The sequence below is a fragment of the Trachurus japonicus genome, chromosome 21 (assembly GCF_045865225.1).
Source record: "Trachurus japonicus isolate A0001 chromosome 21, Traja_1.0".
NCBI lineage: Eukaryota > Metazoa > Chordata > Actinopteri > Carangiformes > Carangidae > Trachurus > Trachurus japonicus.
The window spans coordinates 33435170-33457880 of record NC_140927.1 but is presented as its reverse complement, the minus strand read 5'-3'; the positions used below and the strand labels follow the sequence as shown (position 1 = coordinate 33457880).

The following is a 22711-nucleotide window of genomic DNA, read 5'->3' as shown; positions in this document are numbered from 1 at the left end:
TCGTTGGAGAAATGGGACACACTTGCGCACTGACACTAGGCCCATGAACGCACACGCCAAGTGCCCAAGTGTGTAAGTGTGATCGAGTGTGCATATTGGGACAGGCCCTGTATGCTCTTTCGTCTAGCAACACCTGAACCCGGAAACACTAGTTCCCACCTATGTAACCCCCCTTCCTGGTGCACTGAGGACACCTACTGGCCCCATACAGACACACATCCAAACACAGAAATGGCTCATACACACACAGTGGTTAGAAAATCTGCTGGAAACATGAATGGAGAAATAAATGAACTGCTCTTCTTACTCATTCTTTATGGGAAATGTAGGTTACAGGGTTTTTGGAGTTTGACCCATCATAGAAACTAAACACCAGAGTCTCAGTCTCTGTTGCCTCCAGTTTGTCTAACATTTGTCTTCATAATTGTGGAAAAAAAGAAAGCTTGTCCGTAACATTAGTTACTAACTCATGGAAAACAAGGTTTGCATGAAGACAATTAGTGTAGTGTCACAAATATTACTGAGACATTGTAAGGCTAACATTAGCTGCTAATGCTCTAAAGTTTTAGAAGTATAAGATTTAGCCACCACTTTAAACTTGAGGGTAGCATTAGCTAACATTTGGGCATTAAACCAACGTCACCTGTGAATATTACAAGGCCCAGTTTTTTTTGTTTTTTTTCATATTCATGTTAACTAAGGTTGCATTTAATTTAATTCACTTGTGTTTCCTGGGACTTTCCACAGTTTTGGTTCTTTCCAAACCTGGAGAGATGTGAAATGACCTACTGGGTTGAGAGGAAAACATGATGATTCTGTCCTCTTCAAATTAAACCTACAGTACAACACATTATATTAAGAAAAACTAGTGATGAGTGAAGAAAAATGTAATATTTCACCCTGATGAAACATTTGACATTGTAGTCACTCAAAGATGAAACAACATCCATCAAAACCTTTGGGTCCTGGACTCTGGAGTTTGCTGGAGTCAGTCTCATATCAGTGGGTCAGAGTTTAATGAGACCCATGGAGGCTGAAGCAGTCTGATAAAAACATCCCACTGAGTCCAACACTTGACTTTGTCTGATGTTGATATGTGTGAATGAATCAGATGGTGTAATACAGGTAACATGTTCCTGCTGTCCTCAAGCTGAGGCCTGTTGTGGCTCTTCCATCATCTGTCTCCTTTACTCTTTAATGCTTTTAGTCTGGAGAAACTTCATGGATGAATTCAATGTGACATATATAACTCTTGGTGGATATGTAGAAGTGCAGAAATACAGATATCTTTACTTTGTGATCATGTTTACAGTTTATATTCTGATAATCTGCTGTAACTCCACCATCGTGTGTCTTATTGTGATTCACAGAAACCTCCATGAGCCCATGTACATTTTCATCGCAGCTTTGTTAATCAACTCTGTTCTGTACAGCACCAACATCTACCCAAAGCTGCTGATTGACTTCATGTCTGAGAGACAGGTCATATCTTTCTCAGCTTGTCTCTTTCAGGCTTATATATTTTATACTTTGGCCACCTCAGAGTTCTTACTGTTGTCAGCCATGTCCTATGACAGGTATGTGTCTATATGTAAACCTCTGAAATATGCAACTATCATGGGAAGAAGAACCATCAAAGTCTTCCTGGTTTCAGCTTGGCTGGTTCCTGCCTGTGAGCTTGCAGTGTCCGTCGTGTTGACTGCTGATATAAAACTCTGTCACTTCACTTTGGGAGGTCTTTTCTGTAACAATTCAATTTTTAATCTTCAGTGTGAAAGCTCTTTGGTTCTATCTATGTATGGTTCATTCATGTTTCTAAATATTACACTGTTGCCAGTGTTCTTTATCCTGTTCACATACACCAGGATACTGATCATCTGCTACAGAAGCTGTAAAGCTGTGAGGAAGAAAGCTGCACAGACCTGTTTACCTCACCTGCTGGTTTTAATCAGCTTCTCCACTTTTTTTAGTTATGATATCATTATCGTGAAACTTGAATCTAATTTTCCAAGACTTGCTCGTTTAATAATGACTTTACAGATGATAGTGTATCATCCTCTGTTTAATCCATTCATATATGGGCTGAAAATGAAAGAAATATCTGAACACCTCAAAAGGCTGATGTTTCAGGTCAAATCACTTCTAAATCTACACTGTTAATGAACATAATGTAGTTTAATCAATAGAGATACTGTATGTTAGTTTATCTTCACAGATGTGTTTGATTTGTTCTTATAACTTATACATATTATCATTAGACTTAATTTCATATGATATTCACATTACTGTGCTTCTTGTTGGTTGTCCATTTGTAATTTAATCAAATTAAATGAGTTTAGGAAGAAAAAATAAAATCAGTGATGTCATGTTTCACAGATCTGTCCCTATTGGTTCAGTTAAGGCTATAATATACGTATATGCTTGCACGGAAATTCAATAAGTGTACTGAGGATGTCAAGATAGCTTTGTTTAGATCATATTGTACTTCGTTGTACACAGCTCACCTGTGGTGCTGGTACAGTGTTACAAAAATGAAAAAACTTCAGGTGGCATACAATGATGCATTTAGGATCCTACTTAGGCGTCCAAGATGGACAATTGCAAGTCATATGTTTGTATCCTGTAATGTGCCCACTTTTCATGCTGTTTTAAGAAATTGTATATATGGATTTATGTGTTGACTTAGCCAGGGAAGTAATGGGATCATTGCAGCCTTAGCAGTGCCTGCACATAGTGATACAAAATATTTGTCATGCTTCTGGAAACACTGGAATAAGTCCCTGTATGTGTTTTAAAACCAAGTTGGTGTATTTTTTTCTTGTATTGTCTGTGTCCTTGTATTTTCTTCTTTTATCTACTCCATGATGAACCCGAGTCTGTAATAAAGATATATCCATCCAAACATCAGAGTCTCAGTCTCTGCCTCCAGTTGGTCTCTCTTAAAATTGTTGCTTAGACTTAGACTTTATTTGTCTCAGAAGGAAGATTTGTTTTCACTTGACTTTACATACAAACACACACGCGAGCATCAAACAGAAAGAAAGCAGACATGACATAAGTGAGTTAGACATACAGTATGTGCATACAACTTGTATGCAGACATGGCGGCAAGAATGAGAGAGGAGGAAAGTGCCAGCGGGGTCTATTGTTTAGGGTGGCTTTGGCTGCAGGGATTAGGCTCTTTCCTAGATGGGCTCTTTTCTTTTTGTGCTTAAATTGTCAAATAAGTCCTGCTTGTCATCATGCGGATGACACTGCACAATGTGACCGTGATCATACTATACATCCGATGGATTGGCACAAGGAATAGCTGAGTGTTACTCCCAGAGCCCCGGGGCAATCATGGACTCACCTACACCAGGGAATCTCTGCTCCAACTCCGCTCTTCCTTGCCCTGTGGGATTAAGCCATCCAGTGTCTTGCCGGCAGAAATCAGACCGAGGAAGAGGGGGAAGCGAGGGGGGGATCCAGACTAGGCTGAGAAAGTGGCCCTTTAAACCCCCTCTCCCCTTGATCATCATGTCAAATGTGCGGTCTCTTCGGAACAAAATGGATGTACTCCATGCCAGATGCCGAGTGGGGAGAACCTACAAGGAAGCCTCTGTCTTAGCCCTGATGGAGACATGGTTGGACACCAGATGCTCAGGTGGACTTCATCATCAGGGCTGACCGCACAAATAAATCCAGTAAAGGCAGAGGTGGAGGGGTCTGCATACATCAACGGCAGGTGGTGTAAGAACATTAAGACCCACAGCAAGATCTGCACTCCTGACGTGGAAATGTTGACCCTGTCCCTTCACCCCTTCCATCTAGCTCGGGAATTTCCCACTGTTGTCATCAGCTGTCTGTATGTCCCACCAAGTGCTAATTCTAATAAAGCAGCTGAGATTGTGGCTAGTACCATTAGCGACATTCAGGGGAAATACCCGAGCGCTCCGGTGTTCATAACTGGTGATTTCAACAGTTGCAGACTGGACAAGGTCTTGCCTTCATTTCATCAGTACGTGAGCATACAGACAAGGAGGAAAAACATGCTATGGGAATATCCCGGACACATACACTTCTCGTTGCCAAGCACTGCTACTGTAGGTTACAGCAAATCATCCTGCTTCCTGTTTACAGGACTGAACTGAAGCAGCACAAGCCCAAGACCTACAGTGCCCTCCAGTGGTCGGAGGACAGCATCACACGTATGCAAGGGTCTATGGCCTGCACAGACTGGGATGTCTTCTCTGGTGGGAGCCTGAATGAGAGGCTCTCAGTCATTACAGACTACATAAAATTCTGTATCTTCACAACGATTCCAGGAAAGGTTTTCAAGAAATATCCAAACTCAATACCCTGGATTATCCCACATATCATGCACAGTTTTAAGAAAAAGCAGAAAACATTCCAACAACAGGACTGGGTCTCACTCAAACTCATAACACGACAGATCAAGAACGAAATCTACAAAGCAAAACCAAGGGGGCAGTTGTGGGTCTGAGAAGTGAAGCTCACTTCCGCGTTCAAAAAACTGCAATCCCCTCGAATTCCTCTGGGGGCTGGTGTCAGAAGGGAGCATTCCCCATAGACCCCCATGTTAAAATCGCCGATTTTACATCCTCAGTAAACATGTTAAAAGCCTGGTGTCAGAACGTTTTTTTTTCTCAATCGATAGTTTCTACCCCCGCACACACTCTGAGGGGGGTGAATTTTTTTTAAACTCTACCGTTTTACTGTTATTAGGTTAAAACTCTGACCAATTAGGGCGCGGAAACGTTGAGTGACAGGTCCGAGCAGCTCCGTGGACAGGCTGCTTCGAGGCCAGTGGGCGGGTTCTCGGCCGGCCAATCCAACATGGCGCTGTCCAGGCCGCCATATTTGAGTCACAAAAACGACTCCCCAAAACCAATGGGTGACGTCACGGACGCTACGTCCATTCTTTTTACAGTCTATGAGCAAAACTCAGATATAAAGAAAAACTGGAACACCCGGCAAGCATTCCAGAAAGTGAGAACACTCACTGGTCTAGGACCCACAACCCAAGTTAGCCTCAAAAAACGACCCTACAACCTTTGCTGAAACATTGAACACGTTTTATTCCCGTTTTGACATCATGGACTGTTCAAAGGAGTGTGAGGCGCTGCTGGAGACCCTCCTCCTCCCGGAGCCAGACCATCAGGCCCCCTTTAGTGAGGATGTACGTCGGCAGCTGAGCCGATGTAAACCCGACAAGGCTCCAGGGCCAGATGGCATCCAGGGGCGGGTGCTAAAGGAGTGTGACACAGAACTTGCTCCCATCATGCACCATCATACTGGTGCCCAAGAAACCCCGCCCCTCAGAGCCCAACCACTACCGCCCAGTTGCACTGTCCTCAATTCCGATGAAATGCCTGGAGAAACTGGTTCTTGCCATCATCATCATCATCCCATCTCTTGAGCAACACTTGGACCCACACCAGTTTGCATACCAAGCGAAGAGAGGGACAGAGGATAGTACTGTGGCATGCCTCCTCCATTCATTCCTCCAACATCTCGAAATCCCCAGTAAATTTTTTCACAGTTTTCTCAGAAACAGACCACAATCCACCAGAATGGGCAGCGTGACATCATCATACACCATAACCAACACTGGTACCCTGCAGAGCTGTGTACTGAGCCTGTTTTTCCTCAGTCGATGTGAGGGTCTAAGGACAGAGGCTGTTGCTACGATGCCATGTAAAGCCCTTTGAGACAAACTGTTTGTAAAAACGGGCTATACAAATAAAATTGCCTTGCCTTGCCTTCCTGTTTACCCTCTACACCAACGACTGTACCAGCCCCTCACCCACTAATACATAATCTCAAATACTCAGACGACACCATCGTAGTTGGACTATTAGACAACTCACCTACAGGATACCATAACTCCATCTCTCACCTCACACAGTGGTGCACGGACAACAACCTGCACTTCAATGTGTCCAAAACCAAACCAAAGAACTCCCCCAGCACAGGCAAATCAACCCCCTCCCCCGCCCACAACCCCATCAGCATCAACGGGGGAGCTGTGGAGGTTGTGGAAACCTTTAAATACCTTGGTCTCACCATAGATAATAAACTCACCTTTGAACCACACATCATTGACATTCACAACAGCCAGCAAAGACTCTCTGCGAATCAGGAAACGGAGAGCACTCTCAGTGCAAATAAAGCAAATAAAGCTGAGGCTGAATCTGCCTTTTTGAGCAAACTCTTTTAAAGAGTCTCTTCATAACCTGTGAATATAACACGGCCCACTCTTTATTTTTTCATATTCATGTGAGCTAAGGTTGCATTTAATGAATTAGTATGTTATTATTGAGATCAGATTGAGAGGAAAATTAAACCTACAACACATTATATTGAGGAAAAGTAGTGAGTAGTGAAGGGAATGTAATATTGAACCCTAATGAACCATTTGACATTGTAGTCACTCAAAGATGAAACAACATCCATCAAAGCCTTTGGGTCCTGGACTCTGGAGTTTGCTGGACTTGGTCTCATGTCAGTGGGTCAGAGTTTAATGAGACCCATGGAGGCTGAAGCAGTCTGATAAAAACATCCCACTGAGTCCAACACTTGACTTTGTCTGATGTTGATATGTGTGAATGAATCAGATGGTGTAATACAGGTAACATGTTCCTGCTGTCCTCAAGCTGAGGCCTGTTGTGCCTCTTCCATCATCTGTCTGCTTTACTCTTTAATGCTTTTAGTCTGGAGAAACTTCATGGATGAATTCAATGTGACATATATAACTCTTGGTGGATATGTAGAAGTGCAGAAATACAGATATCTTTACTTTGTGATCATGTTTACAGTTTATATTCTGATAATCTGCTGTAACTCCACCATCGTGTGTCTTATTGTGATTCACAGAAACCTCCATGAGCCCATGTACATTTTCATCGCAGCTTTGTTAATCAACTCTGTTCTTTACAGCACCAACATCTACCCAAAGCTGCTGATTGACTTCATGTCTGAGAGACAGGTCATAACTTTCTCAGCTTGTCTCTTCCAGACTTATGTACATTACACTTTGGCCACCGCAGAGTTCTTACTGTTGTCAGTCATGGCCTATGACAGGTATGTGTCTATATGTAAACCTCTGCAATATCCAACTATCATGAGAAAAAGAACCATCAAAGTCTTCCTGGTTTCAGCTTGGCTGGTTCCTGCCTGTGAGCTCACAGTGTCAGCTCTGTTGTATGATGGTGTAGAACTGTGTCACTTTAATTTGAAAGGTCTATTCTGTAACAATTCAATATTCACACTTCAGTGTGTTCGCTCACTAGCACTGTCAACATATGGTGTTTTCATACTGGTAAACATTGGCCTGTTCCCCATGCTCTTCATCCTGTTCACATACACCAGGATACTGATCATCTCCTACAGAAGCTGTAAAGCTGTGAGGAAGAAAGCTGCACAGACCTGTTTACCTCACCTGCTGGTTTTAATCAACTTCTCCTGTTTTATCACTTATGACGTTGTCATTGTTCGACTTGAATCTGATATTCCAACATTTGCTCATTTAATAATGACTTTACAGATGATAGTGTATCATCCTCTGTTTAATCCATTCATATATGGACTGAAAATGAAAGAAATCTCTAAACACCTCAAGAGGCTGATGTTTCAGGTCAAATCACGTTAACACACACTGTGTCGGCAGTCATGGTTAATTGATGTAATATATATTGTAAAATCTGTCATGATAATGTAGATGATTAGATTTTCTTAATAAAAATGTGTTTGTGTTTTATGAGTGATATAGAGCATTATTGGCTTTAATATGAAATTAGTCTTCTGTATCTGTGTAGATGAGGTTAATACTGCTCATAACATGGGGATAAATTCTTTTGTTGCTTGTTTCAGATTTGATTGAGCACTGTTATTTAAAGTTAAACCAAAAGTGTACATTGTCATAGCTTGTAATTCTTTTCAGTTTAGCTTTACCTGAAGCCTGATAAATTTCAGTGCAGAAAAAAACAAAGGGTGAATCAACCAGTTTTTAACATTGAAATAAACTCGACCACTGCTAAACAAAACATATAACTTATTTCAAAGTTATTTTAAAGTCAAATTCAATTTCCCATCAGGAAAATGAATTTCATCTCGACTTGTGTATTCACATCCTGACAGTTACTGTAGCCCTCGAGTACATTAAATCCAGTAAACGGCAAACCAATACAAAGTAATAAGAAACTACATATTTGGGCTCATTGTGCAAATATGAATAACATTTGGTTGGTTGGTTGGTTGATTTCAGAACACTAGTTTATATTGTTTTGTTGTTTATTGGAAACTGAATGAGTTGCATGGGGTCACCTCCCTGTAGACCAACCACCAGCAGAGACAGGCACTGGGGTCAGGTATGTTATTGGTTGTCTGGTCTCCAGGGTCACATGGAGGTTTGTGTGCATTGCAGACCAGTGTTTTGGTTCTCACTTTGAATAAGGGGTTAGATGCCTCGCCACTGGAGAGACAAGGATCTTGTTGACGCGTGTTGGACCTCAGATCTAACAGCAGACCAGAGTCCATCCCGAATATGGTCGGAACAATGGCATATCTAAACTTCTCCCTTTGATACTTCATCTTTGATCCAACGTTAATGTTTTGTTGCTTTCTGATCCGATTATCTTTGTGTTGTTCCAGTCGATTACATGGTTGTTGGTTTTGCAGTGGTCAGTTAGTGCGGATTTGAGGGTTACTGGGTCTATGAGCTCACTCATTCTCAGTTGTCAGGTAGATGTAAGTGGTGAGATACTCCCACACTGCTCCCCTCACTAAGTCAGTATTTTCCTGTCATTGGAACGTTTGATGTTTGGTCAGTTGAAGAGTTTTGAAGCGAAGCAGCATCAGTAGGACACAGTAAAACTCAACGGTCTGTCACTCAAACCCGACCTTCCTCAAACAAGTCTCAGGATTCAAGCACATTCTCCGTTTCTGACGTGTTTTGCTTCTATGACTTAAGTTTTTCTCTCTTCACCAACTTTTTCCTTCGTTCTCCAGACACAGTGTCTGTAGGCTATTTCATTCATACAACTCATATGTTACAATCCTGAACTTTTTTCACTTTAACCAGACGTCAGCGAGGGCACAGTGGAGACAAAGTTAAGAGAAAGTTCATCCTTTGTGTTTTGTGTGTGTTCATTAAATCCTCAGAGGATGTAATAAAGAAAAACAATATCTGCTACAATTATCTTTGATAACTGATGTAAGGACACTGTAATGAGTGTCATCAGTGTCCTCCACTGTGTTGTGAACAACACAACAGGCGTCAGGGGACGGGTCTGACTACAGCCAGTCTGTAAACAGCTAATTATCACCCAGTGGTCACAGTGAGCTGCTCTCATGAGACGCTCGGCTCAGAAAATACCTTTCACCTCGCAACTTTGTCCTTAGAGAGTTGTACAACACTTAAACACAACTTCACAGACATACCCTGTAAAAATAATATGATATAATATATGAATATAATTCATAATTACAGTTTTTATTACACAGATATTCAAAGACTTTTGACAAGGTTATATACATTTTGCTGCTTTTTCAACTCTTTCACTCAACAGAACCTCTATTAACATCAGCAGCAGAGGGACCGTTGACCTGGTTCTGACCCGGTTCTGAGAGAGAACTGAGAGAGAGAGAGAGAGAGAGAGAGAGAGAGAGAGAGCATATCTTGGATAAATAAATATGACGACTATGTCATCCACTACATATTTTTGATTAGCAAACTGCACAAAAACTGCAAAAAAAAAAAGTATTATATTTCTAAGAACTGCAGTCATATTTATGTATTATTACATTATCGGCACTAGTTATTACATTTTCAAAAGGTTTTTTAATACTAGGCCAGTAACGTAATAACCAGCCAATAATGTACTGTAATAACGTATTACATCATCGGCAAAAAGTTATGATGCTATTGGCTCAAAAGTTTTATTACATTATTGGCTTTATTACATTTAAAATGGCCAAAATTATTACGTTATTGGCCGTTATTACGTTTTTGGTTGCTACACATCCTGATGCTACTATTGTGAAGAGATTTTTATAAAAACAATAAATATGGGGACAAAATATAAAATATAAAGAGGGCATTTTGGCGGCCCCAAATGCCTGGTTTGCCTAATAGTACGGCCCGCCTCTGTGAACGACTGTCACTGACCACTGAAATCAAACCTACAATATGGAACTTGTTTTGAGGCATTTTACTGCCTTAAAGAGAGAATTTATAAAAAAACATTCAGCTGGAGATGAATGGTCATTTTACCAGAGTCTCTGAGACGCTGCAGCGGTGGCGGCCATGTTTCCTTCTATCTGCTTCTGTTTGTGTTTCCATATCTGACTGTGAAGGATCAGTGTTAATCACTGCAGAAGTGACCCAGTGACCCCCATTACCCTGTGATACACCCAACACACACACACACACACACACACACACACACACACACACACACACACACACACAGCTGATATCGACTGGTCTCTTGAAGATCCAGATGTTGCACATGTTGGGTTTTAATGCATCACATTGTGTGTAGTCCTCTTAACACTGTGTTTCCTGCAGCTGAGCGTGTCTGACCTGCTGCTGCCTGTGTGTGTGTGTGTGTGTGTGTGTGTGTGTGTGTGTGTGTGTGTGTGTGTGTGTGTGTGTGTGTGAGAGAGAGAGAGTGAGAGAGAGACTAAAAGCAGCAAAGAGTTAAGAAGCTTTGTGATCTGTTGAAGTACTTAAAGTGAGAGAGAGAGGGAGAAAATGACAGAGGCGGGCGGCCATGACGGTGAGCGAGTGAACGGACGGTGAAGAGACGTGGATGTGAAAACACACACAGGAGAGAAACAGATGGAGTGAGTGACAGAGGGTGAAACATCCCAAAAGAAGGCAATGAGACGGAGAGAAGAGGAGCAAGAGAAAAAGAGGGGGGAGGGAGGGAGGTTGGTGGTTGGTGGATTAAGTCGGGTTAGAGAGGATTAGTGTCTGTTTTGGTTTGGTAGTAAAATAACCTCCAGTCAGTCACCGCTGGTTCACGTCACAGTTCACAGTGACACGACAGGACGAGGACGAGCTGGTGAGTCTGTGGAAGGAGACGGATGTTTATATATGTGTGTGAATATACACACATATGTAAACATACATATACTAATGTAGTGGTTTATATGTATGTCTGTGTAGATATATGTGTGTGTGTGTGTGTGTGTGTTGTACTTGAACACACAGCGGTGAGTCGTCGGTGTGTTTACCGGTGGGCAATCGCCACTCCAACATCCCACCAGTCCAACATAGGGCTCTAATTGTCTAAATGGCAACACTTAATTTTCCATCAAACATCCCATCATTCCGACAATTCTTGCCTCCTATGGTAGGAATGACGGGATTTTTTTCTTTTTTTAAACATCCTGCCTTTCCGACAATTCCTTTAATAGCGTATTTTTCCCCAAAAAAAGAATTTGCACTGGTTGGGCTTAGGCAATGAAGAAAGGACACTGCAAAAACTCAAAATCTTTCCAAGAATATTTGTCTCATTTCTAGTCAAAACTAAACTCTTTTCACTTAAAATAAGATTCATCACCTAACAATCTCTCTCTCACACACACACGTAATCTCTCATCTTGAGTTAAAGACTTTACTGTTTTTTCATTTGAATCTTATTTTATTGTTGTGTCGTGTTATTCTACACTGCAAAAACTCAAAACCTTTACAAGAATATTTGTCTTATTTCTTGTCAAAATGTCTCATTTCTGGTCAAAACTAATCTCTTTTCACTTAAAATAAGACTCATCACCTAAAAATGAACTTGTTTTTAGATCATTTTCATTTGTTTCAAACAGATTTTCACTTGAAATAAGTAGAAAAATCTGCCAGTGAAAGCAAGTTTTTTGTGCTTGTAATAAGAAAGAAAAACTTGATCCTCTATCAGATTTTTCTACTTATTTCAAGTGAAAATCTACTTTAAAGAAGTAAAAAGTGTCTAAAAACAAGCTGCTTTTTATGTGATGAGTCTTATTTTGAGTAGAATGAGATTTGTTTTGACTAGAAATACGACAAATATTCTTGGTAAGATTTTGAGTTTTTTGCAGTTTTTGAGTTATATCATACACAGCAATATATTGTACAGTTACAAAGAAGAAGAAAGGAACTAGAGAAACTTGTAAGATTTTGAGTTTTTGCAGTGGACTTGGTTAAGTTTAGTAAAAAGAGCAGGTAGAGGCTAGACAGGCAGACTAGTCCCTGTAATTACACACAACCATGTGGGTATTCCTCTATCAGCATGTCTTAAAGAAGGGTTAGCCTGTTGAGTAACGCACATTTCCTTATATTGAAAGCCTTGTTGGAATGGTGGGATGTTCGCATGTCGGAATAGCGGTATGTCGAACTGGTGGTATGTCTAAATGGTGGGATGTCGGATTGACAGCATGTAACCGTGTTTACCGGGCTGAAGTCGTCTGTTCTGCAGGAATTTGGTGCAAAACGGTCGGGTAACACTTTACTTGAATAGGTATTCATAAGATTGACATAACACTGTCATAACCATGACATAACAGCTGTCATAAACATCAATGAATACTTATGACAGCTGTCGTTAAGTGTCATTTGGCAAGTTATGTCACTTTTAATGCAAAGTTGACATTGTCCTTGTTCTGACCACTTGACATAAAGACAATTTAAACTGTCATAGCAGACCTCATTGCCAAACTTTAAAAATTTTGTCAAGTTCTCATAATTACAAGCACAAAAAACTTGCTTTCACTGGCAGATTTTTCTACTTATTTCAATTGAAAATTAGTTCGAAACAAGTGAAATCTGTGTAAAAACAAGTTAATTTTTAGGTGATGAGTCTTATTTTAAGTGGAAAGAGATTAGTTTTGACTAGAAATGAGACATTTTGACAAGAAATAAGACAAATATTCTTGAAAATATTTTGAGTTTTTGCAGTGCAGAAACTTCATCACTCAAGTTGAAAAGTCAAAGGGCTGAAGCAGCAGCAGCAGATACAACACTTTATTGTAGTTGTGTGTAAACGGGGGCGTGGCCTCTCTGAGTGACAGGTAGGTGATCATTCTGCTTTTACACGCCGTCAGGTTCAGGTGAGATGACGTCGTCCATCTTGATCTCCAGTGTGTAGAGAAAGTGAAGGGATGAGTGGAGGAGTGAACGTGAACCTGGTCTTCATCCTCAGCTTTCACCTTAACTTAAAACGTCTGAACAGCGGCTTCTCACTGCTGTTTTAGAAAACTTCATTATTTATACAAATCACAACAACATATCTGTGGTTATTAGACTCCAGAAGAGCGTGACTCTGCGATGATGCTGCGATGATGTAATCAGCTCAGTAGTTAATTGAAGCTTCCTGAGTGAGAGTCAGAGGAAACAGAAGCTGAGCCAAGATAATGAGCTAAAGAGGAGACGTGACCTCAAATTAGGCCACAATTAGTCTCTCTCTCACACACACACGTAATCTCTCATCTTGAGTTAAAGACTTAAATGTTTTTTCATTTGAATCTTATTTTATTGTTGTGTCGTGTTATTCTACACTGCAAAAACTCAAAACCTTTCCAAGAATATTTGTCTTATTTCTTGTCAAAATGTCTCATTTCTGGTCAAAACTAATCTCTTTCCACTTAAAATAAGACTCATCACCTAAACATGAACTTGTTTTTAGATAATTTTCACTTGTTTCAAACACATTTTCACTTGAAATAAGTAGAAAAATCTGCCAGTGAAAGCTGTTTTTTTGTGCTTGTAATAAGAAAGAAAAACTTGCTCCACTATCAGATTTTTCTACTTATTTCAAATGAAAATCTGCTTGAAAGAAGTAAAAAGTGTCTAAAAACAAGCTACTTTTTAATGTGATGAGTCTTATTTTAAGTATAATGAGATTTGTTTTGACTAGAAATACGACAAATATTCTTGGTAAGATTTTGAGTTTTTGCAGTGTACTAAGCTACTGCTTTTTGTCCGTCTCTGAGGTCTAAGAACGTTTATTCATCAACTCCACTGAGTTCAGACCAGTGAAGGTTGATCAGCTGTGAGGCAGGTGAGACGTTTAATGACTTCCTGGTTTGACACACACACACTTCCAGTTGTCAATGCAGCGTTTTGTTGTTTCTGTTTTAAACTCCTCTGCTGTGATTCAGAGTTTCATGTCTCCATGACTCTCTCTCTGACTTCCTTAGGGTGGCCATGGCCATCATTTAAATGCCCTGCCCGGCCTCAATCCGGACGCTTATTTGTCCTCCTTTTTGGAGTTGCACTCGAACGTAACTGAACATAACACAGCATATCGTTCTGGTGGAAGAAAAGATTGACAGAAGAAGGAAAAAAAAAAGATGAAAGCGCTGTCAAATGAGTAAATGATTGATTGATGAACGATCTGCTAGCTCCGTCATCGTCACGTCAACAGAACAGGAACAAGCTGAAATGACAGACCAAAAGACTAAAAGCAGCAGGGATGACTTACATGCATATTGTAGTCTTTGTCTATGTGACATGGACGTTGGTACCAAAGGGAAAGGAGCCACTGAGGCGAGCACAGACAAACATAAGGACTATAGCTGCAGGTCGGTCCTACCTCGGCCCTGAAGTCATTTTTTTTCTCATTTGTTCTTCACTTAAAACAGGTTATTTATGCTTGTTAAGAACTGAAATGTGTATTTTTTTTTGCATTCATTTATTTGTTCATTTATTAAACTTAATTTGCATATTTAAAGCAGTACTAAAGAACTTTCAATTTTGGTTGAGTTTGGCGGCGCCTGTGGACCAAAGCGGTAGTGTTTTGCCTGAAGGAAGACTCCATTTCCCATGAACACTAGCGTGAAGCCCTGTAAATATCCTGCATTAAAATTAACAGAAGACATCAAAACTAAGTTTCTGTTTCCAGTGGATCATTTCAAAGTGAAAACACAAACATAATCCATTGCTAAAGTGCCGTTTTGCCTGTTCCCTCCTTGTTGTGACTCGTGAAAGTGAAAGTAAAGTGAGAGCAGGGTTCCTACCATGCTCCTCAAAGCTGCTTAGTGCCAGAGAAAGAGATACAGACCATAATGATACAGACCCCCTCAGGCCACGACAGAGGTGTCATTCAACTTGTTGTAAGTCGATGTATCATCACAAAAGTTATGAAAATATTTTATGAAGGTTGAAAAGTTACTTAGTGCTGGTTTAAAGACAATGGACTATCTGCTTTGTGGCACTGTGCACTTTGCAGGACTTACTTACTAACCAATAATTAGCAGCAATAATGTGAACCCACATTTACGCCATCTCCGGAAATATTTTTTCCTCTTCTGTTACACAAAGCCTACATCATGAAAGAACTTGTCTTGCAGTGAATAAACTAATCATCACTTTATCATGATACCTTTGTTATCATGGACAAAATTGTATTGTAGTGGGAAGTACACATACAGTAGACCTACGTATATGTTGTGATTATTCTTGCTTCACTATATATAAGTGTCCTCCTTTTTGGTGTTGTGGAAATGGCCACCCTAGAAACAAACTAATGAATACATGCAAGATTACATATCAGTTAAAGACATTAAAAGCAGTACATATGTTGGTAGTTTTAACAGCTTTTTTGTTTTGTAGACAGGAGAGAGATGAGATCAACTGTTTAAACTTGAAAAGTAGGCTACATGTTTATGTTGTTTGTTAGCTCTGTGTGTTTGGCTCCGCCTCCTTCCACACAGGTTGATGATGGAAACATGATGCTGCTGCTGATTGTGTCATGTCTGTCCTCTCTGTGAACATCGTATTGATCTTCATCTGTCAGTGATGATGTCACTCACTCAGCGTTTATCAAACTGACCTCAGATCAGATTCTGGTTCTGTTTGTTTTTCAACTCACTAAAAGTTGATTCATTTCATTTTTCCTCTGCAGCGACTGGATGAACATGAGACACACGATGGAGCACGGTGAGAGACACACACACACACACACACACACACACACACACACACACACACCTGTATTCACTGCTGCTGGTGTGTTTATTGTTTGTCGTCCTTGTGTCGAGTCTTCACCATGAACTCAGATCTAAATCCTGACCCGGTCCGCATCTGGACCTAATCTCCTCTCAGACCTCAATCACATGGTATTAGGAGGAGGAGGGGTGTGTGTGTGTGTGTGTGTGTGTGTGTGTGTGTGTGTTCACCTCCTGCTTCCAACATCTGTCTCAGTTACTTCCCTTAGCAAAAAGTAGTTTATTAAAGAGTATACTCATTTTATACTAAAACTGAGGCAGTATGCTACAAGTACATGGTCCATAGTATACTTGCTATACTTATACTTATACTCAAGCATACCTAATAAAATGAACTTCAAGTATAGTACTCTTTGCTGTGTGTGTGTGTGTGTGTGTGTGTGTGTGTGTGTGTGCAGGAGTCAGTCAGGTGCTCTCCAGTGTGGTGGATGACGTGGGTCAGGCCGTCAACAGAAACGTCAGTGGAGCTGAGCTGCTGCATGAGCTGCTGAGTGCACGATGGCTGCACGCACTGCTGCAGGTACACACACGTAAACACACACACACACACACACCTATACATACACACCATCATCATCTGATTTCATTCCTGTTTCCTCTCCAGATGTATGAGTGCCTGTTGCAGTTCCAGAGGGCGACACCCAGCCCGTTCCTGCCCTACGCCTCAGGACTCTCACATGAGGTACACACACACACACACACACACACCTACACACACACGCACACACACACCTACACACACACACACAATGAAGCCGCCCTTATCCACACGAAAATGTAAATGCAAATGCGATCCAAACATTAGAAGTGGATTAAATGTTGACTGGGAGTTGTGTCATAGCAAATATGACGATGATGATGGTTTAACGGGAGAGATTCAGACCGACAGTTGTTGTTGTTGTTACGTTCAGTTTGCGATTTGTGAAAAACCTGTATTTTATAGCCAATACAGTCACATCGACATCAACTCACGATATGTTAATAGACAGGCGTCTATGTGGGACAGGCTTTTATTTAATTTCGAACAAATCAGCTCAGTAAAGATGGGAAATAATATAATCATAATATAATTCTCAACGGGCCGAACAACTCGACCGGACGCACCGGGTCCAGAAAACATTTAATAACTCGGGTCGGGTCTTTTCTTTCTCTCTTTCTTGTTTTTTGCCGCGTTCTGGGCAACAATTAATGCACGTGAGTCTGGCCACATTAGCGGATCGGACCCGGTCGGGTCTTTGAGAACTGTAGCAGGAATGAAGCACTTTGAGAGGTTTTGTTCATTCACTAGAACTTGTAGAAAACAGACCCAGCTTCTAATTGAGACGGGCTTTTATTTGCTCAAACCTGGAGACAGACCCGACCCAGTGCAACCGGCGTCTCGAGACTCGCCTTTTTTTCTTTCTTTTTTTTTGTGATCATTTACAGTAGACTACATGATGGTCTGGGAGACGCTGTGCGCTACTGTAGGGGGGATGAGAAGGCTCACGGTTCAAATGATGTAGACTTGATCTAGAGTAGGATATTACTGTGTCTGACCAGAGGGGGGGACAACACGTATCCCTACCGGGGATAATAATGAATGACCAGAGGGGGGGGGGGCTCGAAAACAGAGGGGGGGGGTGGGGGGGGGGGCGTCCAGACGAAAACGCTGGGGCACCGTTTTTGTCTGGACGAGACGCTGAAACAATAAAATGTGGATTCAGAAAACCCGTAATTCATGCAGACAGGCTCTAATATGACATCATGACTGTGTGTGTGTGTCTGTCAGGTCATGTCGGTCATACAGAAGCTCCATCGTCCCTCACCTGAGGCCAGAGAGCTCTACAGCCTCCTGAGCTCCGCCCACCTGCAGGTCAGTCTGTCACCACCATCACACTCACCTGTGTCCTCACACAGTCTCTGCTGCTCTGTTCTCACACCTGGACTCCCCCCCCCCGGACTCCCCCCCCCCCCCACCAGGCCCTCCTGTCCTCCCACGACAGCGTGGCCCAGGCGGACTACGGCCCCGTCCTGCCCCCCCTCCCTGACGAGCTGCCTGAGGACGAGGAGGCCATGAGGATCGTCTGTCTGGTGAAGAACAACCAGCCGCTGGTGAGAAGCTCCGCCCCCGATTCCCTGTTGCCATGACGCAGGTTCATGGTGATTTTCTGCCTCTGGGCTGGTCTCACATTTGGACTTATTCTGACAAAACGGTAGCTCCTATCAGAAAAAGAAGCAGACCGTGGTCGTCGTAAGGACTTCCTGAACACTTTGATATGACTTTGGTGTTTCTAAAGTAAATATTTTGGAAACACTTGCGAGTTATAAACAGGAGTCCCTTCTGAAAGATTTTGTATTGGAGTCAATGAGGAGCATAGAGAGACATGGCCGCACCGAGAGGCTCACATTTTAAATTCAGCAAGTCTCTCTGCTTTGCTGAACACATTGTTAGAGAGAGGACAAGTTTGTCTACAACTGTGGAAAAAATCATGTGTGTAGAGTGTAATTTGTGGCCGGGAGGAGCGTGGAAAGTGAAAAGTTTCAGACAATTTCAGACAACTTCTCCCACTCTAGCTGATGATGTCACCCACTCTAGCCCGAACATTCCGTCCAATACACACCCATTATAATCTCAACATTTCTCCAAAAATGATCATGGTCTTTGAACAGTGATTGATCAAAAACTATAATACCTATTGACACGTGGATTCATTCACCAATAGACAGGACTTGTTTCTACATTTTGAAGTTTAGATGGAGTCTCTAGGTGAAAGTATGCCTGAGTAGTGGACGTTTGAAAAAATCCAATCATTTCATGGTCATTCGCCCTATGGCCCTAATAACAACCAGTTTGTAGTTTGTTTATGTCTTCTCGACAGGTTGTTGTTTAGGACAAATCTCCTTGTTGTTTACAACTACTTACGGGTAGAAAACCAGCATGAGAACAATAGTGACGGACGAGAGTTTCGCTATATATATCTAATTTTTCTTGTCACTATATCACCGTTTAGACTAATCTGATGTTTGTAAAGTCTATAAAACCAATGATTGGACAAACATTACTTTTTCTGTGTGCACATTTTTGTAATTAGTCATGGTTATCATAGATTAGCCGGGCTAACGGTTAGCTAGCTGTTTAACTTTAATATCTCAGTGACTCAATAAACGGCCCATGAAAAAATATTTTCTCCAGCGGATATCTGAGTTACAACATGACTGAGCTAACTAGAGTAGTTTCATGTCGTGTCCCACAACGGGAGGGTTTTAACAGCTGACGTCCTGATGTTAGCTTAGCTACTGCCATTATCTTAGCTACCGTTTCTAGACACCGTGATTCCCCCAAACTGAATAAATACAACACATAGCAACACAAAACACACACACAGAAATAGTAATGTTTCTTCAATCATTTCAGATTTGTCTAAACGGTGATAGGGCGCGAAAAATATGATATATAGCTAAACTCTCGTTCGTTACTATTGATCTCATTCAAATTACGTGCTGGTTTTCTACCCGGAAGTAGAATGTAAACAACAAGGCGATTCGGTCTATATATCTCAACATTTCTCCAAAAATGATCATGGTCTTTGAACAGTGATTGATCAAAGACCATGAGGATTCATTCACCAATAGACAGGACTTGTGTCTACATTTTGAAGTTTAAATGGAGTGAATCCATGGAGTGGTCCATTCGCCCTGTGGCCCTAATAACAACCAGTTTGTAGTTTGTTAATGTCTTTTGGACAGGTTGTTGTTTGATCAGTGATCAGTGATCAGTGATCAATGATCAATAAGAGACCAACTTTCTCTGTCGTTGACTAAGAACGCAGCAGAGCGCCGGTCGAGCGTCGGGGGCGGAGCCGGCGTGCTCCGCGGCCGGTGGAGCAGCCTGCGCCGCCTCACGCTGGAGCGGCTGGTGCCGGCCAGAAGGGCCTGGTCGGGGGAGGAGCTCCGGGCCACGGCGGGGGAGGCCAGGCCGTTGCCCCTCCCCCGGGGAGACAGGACACGCCCCTTCCTGCCCCGCTACCAGTCCACAGGAAGCTGCTGCCTCTGTCCACAGACCAAGGAGCTGAAGAGGAGGCTCAACCAATCAGCGCCCTCGGTTTTTAGCCCCGCCCCCTGCACCGGTAAGAGGAGGAGGAAGAGATGAGGAGAGGAGGACAATCATCACTTCATCATCGCCTCTTCTTTGCTTCTTCTTCAACTCTTCATCACCACTTCATCATCTCCTCTTCTTCACCACTTCATCAATTGCTTCTTCTTCAACTCTTCTTCACTTCATCATCACTTCATCATCACTTCTTCACCACTTCATCGCCTCTTCATCACTTCATCATCTCCTCTTCTTCACCACTTCATCATCGCCTCTTCTTCAACTCTTCATCACTTCATCATCACTTCATCATCACTTCTTCACCACTTCATCGCCTCTTCATCACTTCATCATCGCCTCTTCTTCACCACTTCATCATCGCTTCTTCTTCACCACTTCATCAACACTTCTTCATCACTTCATCATCGCCTCTTCTTCAACTCTTCATCACTTCATCATCACTTCTTCACCACTTCATCATCGCTTCTTCTTCAACTCTTCATCATTACTTCATCATCACTTCAGCATCACTTCTTCACCACTTCATCATCGCTTCTTCTTCAACTCTTCATCATTACTTCATCATCACTTCAGCATCACTTCATCATCACTTCATCATCACTTCTTCACCACTTCATCATCGCTTCTTCATCATTCTTCATCCATCCATCATGTTTCTCTAGATAATTTTTTCCTCTGACAGTGTTTCTCTCTTTTCTTCCTCCTCTCCCTCTCAGAGAGGTCTGGTGGGGGGGGCAGCAGTGACGACTACGCCTACCCTCCCCCCCCGGTCCCGGCCTTCAGCCTCCCGTCCTCCCCGGTCCTGTACCGCCAGCGTGGGGCGGGGGGGGGGGCCAGTCCAGGACGGTCCCGACTCCGGGCCGAGTGCCGCCGCCGTCGCCGCACACCGCCCCCCCCACGCCCGCCGCTGCCCGGCGCTTCGCCAGCAGCACCCTCCCCACCGCCCGCCAAACACCGCCCACGATGCCCCACACTGGTGACAACGGGCTCCACGGTCAGCAGCCGAAGCCCCGCCCCCCGGTGGAAGAGCTCCGGTCCGCGGTGCAGACGACGGCGAGCGGCGGCTCTGAGGACGTGCGCCACCTGGGCCGCAGCGTGGCGGCGGCGACGGAGCTGATCTCCGGCAGCGTGGAGGAGAACGCTCAGGCGCTGCAGCTGCTGGTGCAGGTGGTGGACAAGCTGCAGGGCCTCATGGTGTCCTCGCCGCCGCCGCCGCCGCGCCGGCCCAGGCAGCAGGCCCCGCCCCCCCCTCCCCCACGCGTCTCCTCCATCTCCCCCAGAGTCGTACGCAAACCCCCCACTCCTTACCCCCGCCCCCTCTCCTCCTGCTCCTCTTCTTCCTCCTGCTCCTCCTCCTCCTCCTCCTCCTCCTCCGTCAGCTCCTCCCACAGCCCTCAGCGCCTCAACGGCGGCTGCAAGCGGCCGGCGGTGACCTTTGGCCCCGCCCACAGGGCCGGCGTCGGCAGCAGCAGCAGCGGTAACGGACAGGTGAGGTTCCACAACGGCTCCGTCTCCATGGCGCCGGAGGACAGAGGAGAGGGAAAACGCTCCGGCTGTCTGACCGCCCGGAAGAGGAAGAAGACGAAGAAGAAGAAGAAGAAGTAGGAAGAGAAGAGGAAAACGTCTCGTCTCCTGTCGGCGCCGGTTCTGGTCCTGGTTCTGGAGTCAGACTCACAAACATCTGGTTTACCAACAACAACAAACACTGGATCATCAGCACCAGGTGTTCACAGGTACACAAGAGTCACACTGGACCTTCATCATCATCATCATCTTCATCATCATCAGCGTCATCATCCTAATCAAAGTCCTTCTGTCATGTCAGATCTCTACAGTAATAAATCATGAATCACAACCTGTATTGATATGTCTGATCAAAACCTTAGATGATTGGTTGATTGATTGGTTGGTTGGTTGGTCAGTTGGTCGGGTGGGTGGGCAGGCGGTTGGTTGGTTGGTTGGTTGGTTGGTTGGTTGGTTGGTTGGTTGGTTGGTTGGTTGGTTGGTTGGTTGGCAAGACAAGGCAATTTTATTTGTATAGCCTGTTTTTACAAACCGTTTTGTCTCAAAGGACTTTACATGGCATCACAACAACATCCTCTGCCCTTAGACCCTCACATCGACTGAGGAAAAACTCCATGGAAAACCCTTTTAACAGGGAAAATTTTGAGGAATTGATTGATTGATTTGTTGGTTGGTTGGTTGGTTGGTTGGTTGGTTGGTTGGTTGGTTGGTTGGTTGGTTGGTTGGTTGGTTGGTTGGTTGGTTGGTTGATTGATTGGTTGGTTGGTTGGTTGGTTGGTTGGTTGGTTGGTTGGTTGGTTGGTTGGTTGGTTGGTTGGTTGGTTGGTTGGTTGGTTGGTTGGTTGGTTGGTTGGTTGGTTGGGTGGTTTGTTGATTGATTTGTTGGGTGGTTTTTTGATTGATTTGTTGGTTGGTTGGTTGGTTGGTTGGTTGGTTGGTTGGTTGGTTGGTTGGTTGGTTGACATGTGAATAAACTCCCATGACGTTTGGTCCAAATGTTCATTTGCCAGCAGTGACCACAGGTCAGAGGTCAAAGGGATTACAGCTTCATCCAGTGTTTGCTTCCGTCCAGTAACCTTGCATGTATGTGTGTGTGTGTGTGTGTGT

At 43.1% G+C, this 22711-nt stretch overlaps 4 protein-coding genes across 4 annotated transcripts in view; all 4 read left to right on the top strand.

The window, feature by feature from the left end:
- The window catches only part of LOC146965605 (MAGUK p55 subfamily member 4-like), a 245620-nt gene that overhangs the window by 214180 nt on the left and 8729 nt on the right, over positions 1-22711 (top strand). Inside the window, exons 2-6 of the mRNA XM_085765762.1 lie at positions 15885-15919; positions 16386-16507; positions 16592-16669; positions 17756-17839; positions 17947-18078. Coding sequence (XP_085621888.1) covers positions 15885-15919; positions 16386-16507; positions 16592-16669; positions 17756-17839; positions 17947-18078 — 451 coding nt within the window. The remainder of the gene's footprint in view (positions 1-15884; positions 15920-16385; positions 16508-16591; positions 16670-17755; positions 17840-17946; positions 18079-22711) is intronic.
- LOC146965608 (olfactory receptor 11A1-like) lies at positions 1222-2160 on the top strand. The gene has a single exon (XM_085766248.1). It carries the CDS (start codon positions 1222-1224, stop codon positions 2158-2160), a length of 939 nt encoding a protein of 312 aa, XP_085622374.1.
- Positions 6731-7654, top strand: LOC146965607 (olfactory receptor 6N2-like). Its single transcript, XM_085766247.1, has one exon. It carries the CDS (start codon positions 6731-6733, stop codon positions 7652-7654), a length of 924 nt encoding a protein of 307 aa, XP_085622373.1.
- On the top strand, positions 19644-22679 carry LOC146965606 (uncharacterized). Its single transcript, XM_085766245.1, has 4 exons — positions 19644-19664; positions 19790-20093; positions 20895-21635; positions 22615-22679. Exons 1-4 carry the CDS (start codon positions 19644-19646, stop codon positions 22677-22679), a joined length of 1131 nt encoding a protein of 376 aa, XP_085622371.1.